This window comes from Aptenodytes patagonicus, chromosome 12, assembly GCF_965638725.1.
Source record: "Aptenodytes patagonicus chromosome 12, bAptPat1.pri.cur, whole genome shotgun sequence".
Classification (NCBI taxonomy): Eukaryota; Metazoa; Chordata; class Aves; order Sphenisciformes; family Spheniscidae; genus Aptenodytes; species Aptenodytes patagonicus.
The window spans coordinates 12,898,996-12,909,754 of NC_134960.1; the positions used below are offsets into that span (position 1 = coordinate 12,898,996).

General features: G+C 59.3%; 1 protein-coding gene across 1 annotated transcript in view; it reads left to right on the forward strand.

Moving 5' to 3' along the window:
* PPARGC1B (PPARG coactivator 1 beta) overlaps positions 1 to 10,260 on the forward strand; it is a 48,961-nt gene extending 38,701 nt beyond the window's left edge. The window contains exons 4-12 of the mRNA XM_076350279.1: positions 1,614 to 1,730; positions 2,529 to 3,705; positions 4,319 to 4,355; positions 4,781 to 4,845; positions 5,321 to 6,083; positions 6,567 to 6,642; positions 7,514 to 7,635; positions 8,033 to 8,187; positions 9,892 to 10,260. Coding sequence (XP_076206394.1) covers positions 1,614 to 1,730; positions 2,529 to 3,705; positions 4,319 to 4,355; positions 4,781 to 4,845; positions 5,321 to 6,083; positions 6,567 to 6,642; positions 7,514 to 7,635; positions 8,033 to 8,187; positions 9,892 to 9,995 — 2,616 coding nt within the window. The 3' untranslated portion in view covers positions 9,996 to 10,260. The remainder of the gene's footprint in view (positions 1 to 1,613; positions 1,731 to 2,528; positions 3,706 to 4,318; positions 4,356 to 4,780; positions 4,846 to 5,320; positions 6,084 to 6,566; positions 6,643 to 7,513; positions 7,636 to 8,032; positions 8,188 to 9,891) is intronic.
* Positions 10,261 to 10,759: the final 499 nt, after the last annotated feature.

The window sequence follows — 10,759 nt, forward strand, 5'->3', positions numbered from 1 at the left end:
ACCCACATCTGCTTTTAATCGGACGCACGGATGTGGGGCTGCCCGGGGGTCTCCCTAGCACATCCCAGCCCCGTGCCCATGAGCAACGGTGGCTGCTCCCATCTGGCTCTGCCTTGGGGCCGAGCTCCCTGCTGCTCTCGCAGGAGGGACAGAGGGGGCTTGGCCGGAGTGTCGGACAGCCCATGCCCTCAGCTTTCAGCGGGAGGGTTTGACCCCCCCCATGCCTTCCACCACAACCCCCTCAGGGGCTGTGTGGCCTCCAGTCCCTACAGATCTGGTGACTGGAGCATCCCTCTTTGTTCCCTGCAATATCGGGGCTCCAGCCCCGCTCCCCCTCCTGGCCCGGACTAACTGGCAGCATTTGCTGCAAACCACCGTCATTCCTGGGAGGTCCCCTGGGACAGGGGCACCCAGCCCACTCCTTCCTGGAGCTCATGGTCCCCGCCAGGGACCCCCAGCCTGGCCCCGGGGTCTCCCCAAAAGCCGGGGCTGTGGCGGGAAGGAGTGACATCCAGTGGTGAGAGCGTGCATTTCCACCGCCCACGCCCTGCGCGGGGGGTATATATCACACACAATATGTATGTGTATATATAGGATGTATACGTTGCAGGGGTGGGGGGGGAAAGGTGCTGGTTGCTTCCACCAACAGGAGCTGCACACCTAAAGCTGTGGGTGCCCCGGCTGATGTTCCCAGCAGACCCTGACCCGGGCACCCCCTATTTCTATCACCCCTTAAAACCCCCTGTGCCTGCCCCGGGGCTCTGTGCCCGCCAGCCAGCACGGGAGCCCCAGATCTGTCTCCTCTGTGCAGTCCCCCGGTGCCTACGCAGTCGTCTTGCTGTTGAGTTGTTGTCGCCTTTGGTTGTTAGTGCGACATGGGTGGAATATGAAATGATGTTGCTGGGTGTGGGGTTTGTTTTTTTTTCCCTAACCAAAAATGGTTTTGAGTAGAAGAAAAATGTTATGCTGACCTTGCCATGAGAAGTGGCGGCACTGTGGGTAGCTCAGGGAAAACCCCACTCCCACCGCCCATGGGCTTGACAGAGGGTGTTGGGGAAGATCCTCAACAGGTCCCACAAGGCCTTGCATCTGCAAAATGCCTTGAAAGCTCATTAATGAGCCTTAATCAAGGCCCTCTCTGGATGTTTCGGCTAAATGAGCCTTGCACGGGGACCTGAACGAGCTGTCCAAACCCATCACTCATGCCAATGTAAAGTCTCTGTCACCTAAGGGCAGAATTGATGGAGTGAGAAGTTTGGATGTTACGACAGCTCCTGTGTGTCTGACAGGAGCGGGGATGCCCCTGGGAAGTAAATTCCCTCATGTCCCTATCGCCCCGACCTGCTGGGAGTTGCTGGGGACATGGGTGAATGCTGTGGAGACAGTCCCGATCCCCTCAGGGCTGCGCGCGGCCAGGCATCTGCCCCCGCAGCCACGGGGAGGTGGGAAACGCCTTCCTGACTTTTTATTTTTCTTCCCCCATTTTTGGGTCGGATGCTCAGCAATGGACGTGCCCAGTGCAGGCGCAAGCCAAGGGGCTGCGGCCCTGTCGGCACTTTCTGTGATGCCCTTGCTGTGATGCCGACTCCTTTTCTTGCCGCTTCTCTTTGCAGCTGAAGAAGTTGCTCCTCTCTCCATCGCACGTGCCTCCGAGCTGCGAGGCTCAGCGGGACGGGAGCACCCGGCGCCCGGGGACCCCTAAGTCCCGACCCGCACGGCCCTGTGCAAAGGTACTACCTCAGTGGGCAGAGCTCGAGCCCATTCCAGCCCCATCTCAGGAACCGTCCTAAAGCAGGTCACTGAAGGACGGTTTTGGGGAGCGTGGGCAGCCTCTGAGCTGGGCCAGCGGCTGGGGACAGGCGGGGACCGTCACCGCTGGCAGAGCAGCATGTGGCGTTCCCATCCCTGTCTGTGCGGGGGCTGCAGTCCGGGCTCAGCAAAACCTTCGGGCTTCATGCTAGGCTGAGAAATGTCTCGATCTCATTTGGACCCAGTGGGGTCAGGCCTCTCCCAGCTTCCCTGAGCGCTGGTTTGTGAAAGGCCTGCGTGCTCCCTGGCTGCTCCCTTGCCCCCTTCCCAGCTGACTCACAGGAGCCATCGGCTGGGGAGAGCTGCAGGCCACACTGCACAGCTGACCCTGTCACTTAAGCTAATCTCTTGAAACCCAGCAGAATTTGCCATCAAATATTTTTCTACTTGGCTAATAGTAATTGTGCGGTGCATTAGGCCCGGCAAATTAGATTGCCTGGGAAGAGCAGCAAATCCCTCCCAGGGAGAAGAAGCATCATTGCATGCTGGCTGCTGGAGGGGCAGCAGTTGGGCTGCTGGCCCCACGTGCCTGGTGGGAACCCCCTGGGGTGTGGGGCTGACCCCCAGGCAGGTCAGGATGCTGGTGGGCCGGGACCGGGGGATTCAAGGATGTGGGGCAGCTCTGTTAGCCCAGGGGACTTCTCCCCCCATGCCTGGTACTTGCATCAGGTCATGGCTGCAGGGCTCGGGGCTGACTTTCTCCTCTCTCCTCTCCGAAGGTGGAGGGTCCCCGGGACAGGAGGGCAAGTGTCCCGCAGGCGCAGAGCCGCAGCTGTACTGAGCTGCATCGGCACCTCACCTCCATCGCCCCGTGCCCCCAGACCAAAGCCCCCCGGGCACCTGAGGAGTGCCCCAGCGGCCGCCACCACCCATCCCTGGGCAACTGTGTCCATCACGAGGATGACAGTGACTCCAGCGAGGACTCGCTGAGCTCCGGCGACTCAGTGACGCCCCCCTCCTCAGCGGAGGATGGCTCCAGCAGCCAGTTCTCCTGCGAGGGGGAGATGCACTCGGTGGTGGAGCTCATCCGCTACATGCACACCTACTGCCTGCCGCCGCGGAAGCTGCCCGCCCACGACGCCACCGACGCCAAGCCCCAGCCCTGCAGCAGCCCCTTCAAGAGAGCCAAACCTGACTGCCCCGCGCAGCCGGGCCCCCCCAGCAGTGCCCAGAGCCGGCCGGGCTGCACCTGGCAGGCGGCCGGGGGCTGCAAGAATCCCAGAGCATCCTTCTCCATCCTGAAAGAGCTGCTAGCACGGGACCTGCTGTGCGATGTGAGCAAGCCATACCGCCTGGGCAAGCCCGTGTATGCCGCCCTGGCCTGGCCACCCGGCTCCTGCTCCCCTGTGCCACCGGCCCAAGACAGGGAGGATGCTGGTGGGACCTGCACATCCAGAGCCAAAACAGCACCCGAGAAGGGTGAGCCGCGGCAGAGCCCTGGGGCCGAGGCAGAGGCACCGCGGGAGCTGGGTGGCCTCGAGGACGATGCTGGGAAGCATGCGGGTGCCCTGGGCACAGCCGTGGGGAAGGTGGCCCGCAAGCAGGAGAGCACAGTTTATGCCGTCCGCCGGTCCAAGAGACTCAACCCCGAGCTCAGCCACTGGCTCTCCTTCCTCGACGAGCCGCCCCCTGAGCCCGCCGTCTCCCGGGAGGCAGGGGACAGCCGTGGCCCCCGGCACACCCTGGCCTGCAGGGAGCCTGCACCATGCCCAGCGCTGGAGGGCTTCTCAGCTGAAGAGCCTGCGGCCGAAGTGGAGGTGGGGGCCACGGAGGAGGGAGACGGCGGGAGCATGGCACCGCCAGCAGAGCCCCAGCCCCTCTCCCTGGGCTCCCTGGGGGACGGTGAGGTGGGTGACAGGGCTGAGAGTCGACGCTGTGCCCTCCTGGAGCAAGCAGGTGAGGGGGGCCGGGGGCTGTCATTCTGCTCGCCCCTCCCCAGTGCACCCACGCTGGCCGTGCCATCCCTGCCACGGGTGAGCGCTGCTGGCCAGGCACCTGGCACTCAGCTGGCAGTGAAGCTGTGAGCAGCCCCAAGCACAGTCAAACCCTGACCCATGTGCCTGTGGGATCCCATGCATGGGGAGTTGGGGCCCTGTTCTGGTTTTGGGGTGCTGTTTCAATCTATGGGGGACTTCTGCCTCAGTTTCCCCATCCTTATAACAAGATGCAGGAGTCGGTGTAGTGCTAACCCAGCAGGGACCGGGCTGCCCCATCCCTCCGGGTCCCTCTTCCCTGCGGGCTCGTCCTGTGCCTGGGCACCAGGGTTCAGCTGCACCGGTGCCCCAAAATCGCAGCTATCCACAAGCGCTTGGTGAGCACAAATGGCTCAACCCTGGCAGTGTTAGCCCTCCTGCAGACACTGCCGCCTTGCAGGCAGGCAAAGCCCACGGTCCCCAGCCCCCCGCCAGGCCAGGGTGGGCAGAGGGGGCCTGGCTCCCGCCACGAGCACCGCGGGCGCTGGAGGGAGCACAGCTCTGCTGGTAACCCTGCTTCTCTCCCTGCCTTTCAGAAACACCCAGGTGTCTCATGCTGTCCTTGGCACAAACGTAAGTGCGCACAGGGCTAAATGAACCGCGCTGGGGCTGGAAAGCTGCCTCGGTTTGTCTGGCTGGACATGCATCTGCAGTGACCAAGCGAAGCTGCTTTTGCAGAGCAGACCAAGCCATGCAGCTGGGTGCGGGGCTGTGGGGAGCTGTGGCCCTCTCTCAGGTGCAAGGAGCTTGGAGAACCCCAGGCCGAGGGCAGGGTATTTCTGTGTGGGGGCAGCATGCCCTGGAGATCTGGCTGGGACGGGGAGGGCACGCTGCTCACCCCACTGCCCCTTGTGCCCCTCCGCGGGGTTACTCCGTCAGGCACTAGCCGTGGTGGGAGGGCTCGCTTATAGGCAGCGTTTTCTCAGCTTCCTTCTGTTTTTTGGGGACTGTGGTTCACCCAAATACCTTCTCTCTCCTTATTTTCTTCTCTTCTCCAGTGACCCGACCTTTGGGAAGAGAAACTTTGAGCCGATGCTGACTGTGGAGCTGTGTGGGACGGCAGGTAGGACAGGCTTTTAATTTTTTAATTTTGCAAAAATTCTCCCTGGGAGGGGGCAAATTTACCCTAAATTTAGCCTGGAGTTGCCGGCTCCAGCCGAACCCAGCCAAGTGGGCATGTTCATCCCCCAGCCTGGGAGTCCCCCTTTTCACCGCAAATGCAGGGGACTTCCCGTGGGCTGCCTCCACATCCAAGCACTGCAAGCAGCTCGCAAGCTGCATCCTTCAGAGATGCCAGTGCTTGGGATGGGGAAGCAGTTCAGGGGGGCCGCTGCATGAGCCAGGAGGGAAGGGAGAGTCCTCTGGTCCCTTCTGGGATCAGGCATCCTTTTTCCCCAAGTGCTACTGGATGGATGAGGCTGCGGGGGCCAAGCAGCCTCCCTCCCTTGCAACGCCTGGTGCAGCTCAGGCGTCAGGGTGGGATGAGGCAGGATGGTGGGGGCAGAGGTGACTCCTGCCCTTTGTTTGGGGGGGTTCAGGTCTCACGCCACCGACCACTCCACCGTACAAGCCCGCTGAGGAGGACCTGTACAAGCCAGACATCCCCCAGGAGCCAGGGAAGGAGGACGGGACAGCCCCCAGCCCCGGGGGTGCAGGGGACATGGCAGCCTCCCAAAAAGCCCCCAAGAAGCACCCCGAGAGGACAGAGCTCTTCGCCCACCTGAGCCGAGCCGCGGGGCGCCCCGCACTCCCTGAGCAGCAGGGCATGCTCAAGCGGCCCTTCTCCCGCTCCTTCGGGGACCACGACTACTGCCAGGTGCTGAAGCCCGAGGCTGCCCTGCAGAGGAAGGTGCTCAAGTCGTGGGAACCCCTGGGCCAGGTGGAGATGGAGCACAAGAGGAGGGTCCCGGCCGCCCACTACCAGGGGCTGGACCTCGGCAGCAAGGAGGCGGGCGGCGAGATGCTGTGGAAGGACGGCATCAAGCAGCTGAGAGACCAGGAGATCAGAGCCAGCTTAACGAAGCACTTTGGCTTTCTGGACAGTACGCTTGATGACGAGGACATGGTCTTCTGCAAGACCCCTGAGTATGACACCGTCTTTGAAGACAGCTGCAGTGAAAGCAGCTCCCCTGTGGAGGAGGAGGAGGAGGAGGAAGAAGAGGAAGAGCACAGCGACACCAAGCTGTGCCTGCGAAGAAACCCCCTTTCCAGGACCAGTTTGCATTACTGTTCCCGGAGCAGGTCCAGCTCGGGGTCTTCGTGTTGCCGGTCCCGATCGCCCGCAAGCAGACGGACCTTCAGGTACAGGGGGCAGTGCAGGGGGGGGCACTTGGGACTGTTCTTGCATCCTGTGTTTTTGCCCTGGTGTGTGGCAGCCCTGACTCTCTCTGGTCTGCTAGCCCAAGTAGTAAAGACACTAATTAATGAAAGAAAACCCATTGAAATAATTGGTACTACATCAGCAGCTGCTGAAAAGATCAGCCATGGCCAGAGAAAGCAGCACCGGAGGGAAGCAGCCAGGGATTTCCATTGCACTGGGGGTGATGGAGCATGGGCAGGGGCCAGAGCCATGCCTGGGAAGGGGCAAGCACCGGCTGGGAACCCCTTCTGGCATCTATCAGAAAGGACTTTCCAGTGTCCTTTCCAGTGTTTCCAGACACCCGTCTCTCCTCAGCTGCCGGTGCTTCCGAGTGCCTGCCTGCTGCTGCAGATGCCATGTGCCTCGGCTTCTCTTTGATGTTTGAAGCTTTCCCCCTGGCTGACCTCCTCTCCCTCACTTCCCAGGTGTGAGAACGGCGAGCAGTGTCAGGGCGGGAGCGAGCACCGGGGCCAGCTGGAGAAGAGACGGGAAAAGGCCATCGTAAGTGAGCGGGGACCCCATGCTGGGACAAAGCAATCCCCAGGCCTCAGTTCACCTCTTAGTCCAGAAAAGCAGCGGTGGAGCCCATTAGCCCTGGCTTCAGCATCCCTTGGTGCAAGGCCAGTGTTAAATGAGGACATGGGGGTGGAGGAGGGAGACAAAAACCTAACGTGAAGGGGAAGCCACTGGCAATTGGCAATACATGGAGTTCTTGGCACAGAAATGCCCGGAGCATCCTACGCTGGTGCTTCAGCACACGTGGCATTGGCAATTAGCGGGGTGAGCTGGGGAATCCCTGAAGCTGGTCAGCCGTTATGGATGCGGTCCTGCTGCAGAGGCAGCCTCGTGCACCGGGAACCCTGCGTGTGGGAGCTGGGTAGAGTGGTGGGCATGTGGGGAAGTAACTGTTGGTCCTCTCTACTGTTGTGCATATACACACACGCTCACACAGTCCTCTGGCATGTTTTTTTCTGCAATGCAGTTGAATTTTGCCCCTAGCAATTCTTGGGAATATTTCCTGGCATCTTCACCAGCAGAAGCTGAAAAAGCTGCAGGAATGCAGGAGAAATTTAAACGAGAAGAAGGCGGGGGTGGCTGCTTCAGCCTGGCTGTAACACTGTCCTAAGGGACATGGATATGGCTGTCCCCTGCAGCAGTGGTGTCCTGGGGGTGAAACCCATGAGCTAGCTGGAGTGGAGACAGCCAGACCCCAGAGATGTCAGGCTGTGCCTGCGGCAGCATCGCCGTGCTGCAGCCTGATTCCTGGCGCTGGCTCCTCAGGGCTCCTCGGCAGCCCTGCGTTTCCAGCGCCCATCAGCAGCACAGAGGCACGGGGCTCCCGGAGCCTGAAACGTTTTGCTTGCTTTGCCAGGGGGAAGGCCGGGTGGTGTATATCAGAAACCTCTCCAGCAGCATGAGTTCTAGCGAACTGAAGAAACGCTTTGAAGTGTTTGGTGAAATTGTGGAGTGTCAGGTCCTGTCCAGGACTAATAGGTGGGTGTTGAGCAAGCCTCGGTCTGGTGCTCCAGCGGCTACGGGCAACCCCTCTCCTGTGGCAGCATCAGCGCTGCCAGGTGGTGCAGGGTCACCCCTGCATCCAGCTGTGCATGTACGAGTGATGTGGTTGTGCTGGTGGGATGAAGTGCTCTGTGCCACGCCAACCCCTTCGGTCAGCTGAGCCCACGGTCTCAGCGCTTTGGGCCAGGAGATGCAATGTGTTCCCAGGTCCAAGGGCATGGAGAGGGCCGGTGGGATGGAGGGACAGCAGGATGGAGGGCTGGTGGGATGGACAGATGGCGGGATGGAGGGATAGGGGTGCAGTGCTGGGCAGAGCCATGTCAGAGGCGCTGCAGGGCCCATCGCATCTTGAATTCTTTCTCTGGTTGCTCAGGGGGGATAAATATGGCTTCATCACCTACCGGTATTCAGAGCATGCCGCCTTATCTCTGAAGAACGGCACCTCGCTAAGGAAGAGGAACGAGCCTTCATTCCAGCTCAGCTCTGGTGGCCTCGGGCACTTCTTCTGGACCAGATACACTGACTTGGGTAAGAAAGCAGGAGATGCTTTTTCCAAAGCGTCCTGCTTATCAGCACAGAGCCGTAACCGCACGTTGCACTGCTGAACCCTAGTCACGCAAGGTTCCTAAACCTCTTTAGAGCCTGCAGGGAAAGCCCACCGCCTCTCCTATGGCTCACATAGCTGCTCTTAGCTCAGTTGGATGGCTTGGGAAACTGTGGGGAGAGAAGAAAATCAACTGGTGTGAGGACCCAGAGCATGTTGGCTGCAAAACGTAGCATCACACCCCAGGGCTGCTGGGTCTCAGCTGACCACAGCCCATCCTGTCTCTGCTGCGTTCTTACACAGCAGAGAAGTCCCTTCCTAGTCATTAGAGAAAGCAGTCAGCAACATCTCATTAGCCCGAGAGGTGATCTGGCTGGTTTGCTGCTCCACAGGACAGATTCACCACACTGCACATGCACTCTTGAGCCAAAATGACAGCACTGAAATGTGCTGCAGTCACATTAACTCTTTCTGTGCTGTATGGGCTTCTGCAAGACCTCCTGCCTCACTCAGCGACTGCGTGAGCCAGGGCCTCCGTGGGTGGTAGGGCTGCAGCCTGAGCTGAGGGACAGGAGCGAAGCCCTATGCTAGTCCTACAAGAAAAATGTGATCCAGGCTTTGCTCAGCCCTCGTTGCTGTGATCTTCAGGTGTTTCACGAGCACCACGCATTTACTTCTGTACCCTGTGCAGCGGGTGAAGTGGTTCTAGTATCCCACTTCATGCATGACAGACTGAGGCCCAGAAAATAAAGCCCTAAGTCTTATCTCTAGATACCCAGTCTGATACAAGTACTGCCCGATCTTTTAGCACTTTATAATACCTCATCTGCTCAGAGCAGCAATCCCTCTGACTTTGGTTGTGAGCGCAAATGCCCGTTGTTCATCTAAATAAATCCCAGGGCCTCTCATTTTGGGCACGGAGAAGATAAGAAACAGATAGCACCCCATGATAAGGATGTTGGCACATGGCTGTGCAGTGTTGTGGGGAGGGGGGCCAGAGCTGCTCCCCTGCATAGGAGAACCCCCCTCAGTGCTCCTCACCTGCGGATTGCTGCAAGGCCAGCAGTCACCCCCTTATTGCACAGCCTGGCTCGTTCCTAAAATCCTGCTCGCCCTGGTACAGGATGAGATGGGGAGCCCACAGGCAGAGGTGAAATGCAACCATCCCATTCACGGCTCATTCAAAAATATACACTCAAAAGGGTTAAGCTGCTGTTAAATTAGGCAGCCTTATTTCTGGCATTTGCTGAATTTCCCAGGCTTTGCGGTGGCACTGTTTGTTCAGCTTCTGACAGAGGGCTGGGGAGCACTGCAGGCAGGCACCCCGCTCCCCACGACCGGCACGGCTCCCGTGGGGACGGCCCTGTGTCAGCGCCTTGGAATTCAGCTGCATCCGGCAGATTTTTGCGCACCTGGAAACGGGTGTCTGTGCTGTGTGACCTGCCGGGCTGTGCACTGCTACAGCCCCTCTGCCCAACAGCTTCTTTTCAATGGGGGAGAGACAGCACTGTCCCTGCTCCCTTTCGCCATCACCATCCAGGCTGGCTTTGTGGTGCCGGGTTGCGGCATGCTGGTAGCAGGCGAGTGAGCAGTGCCCTGCTGTGCCTCAGTTTCCCTCCCTGCCAAGCAGCGAGCACGCTCGTGCCCCACTCCCTGACCTGGCTGCCTTGTGTCCCTGCTGTTCCCAGATTGCAGCGCGGAGGAGTCCTCCCCAGCTTCTGTGAAAAGCAAGTACGAGACCATGGATTTTGACAGCTTGCTGCAGGAGGCCCAGCTAAGCCTGCATCGGTAACAGCCTTAACCTTGGAGGAATACCTCAATACCTCAGTCAAGGCACTTCCAATATGTTTACGTTTTCAAAGAAATTATTCAGTCTATGGAAAGCGAGAGAGAGCGAGAGAGAGCACGCACGCGCGAGAGAGAGACTGCTGTCCCTTCCGATCGATGTTTACATTGAACAAAGCTGCTTCTGTCTGTGAGTCCCCATGGTGTTGATGTCTCACTGCCACACGTTAGTCCCCCCGCTTCTGACTGGTTGTTTTAGGGTGAGCCTAGGAGCCCCCCAGCCCCTCTCCCCCCTCCCCCCCCCCCCCATGCTCCCGCCGTGGAGTTGCAGCTGTGTTCACCATAACATTTTTTTGTCCGTAGTGTGTGATGATGAAATTGTTAATTGTGAATAGAATCAGGATTATAAACTAATTTTTAATAGAAGAGGAGAAAAAAAAAGTATATACTTAAAAAAATGTATTTATGGCTCAGATGTACTGTAATTCAGATTTATTGTACCGCTTCCTTGATTTTTAACTATGCACTGTAATGAGGCACTTGCCACTCAGCAAATGGGGGGCCAGAGCAGAGTCATGGAGCCTGCATTCACCCGTTGGCTGTGGAGGCACCCGCCTCCCCCACCGGCAAACCGTGGTGCTCGGTGGTCATGTTGGGGTCGCCCACTTTGCTGTCAAAGCCATTCTTCTTGCTCGCGTGGCCCGAGTCCCCCAGCCTGGCTGGGTCACGGCACCCAGATGCTGAGCTCAGTCCCGGTGCGTGATGGAGCCA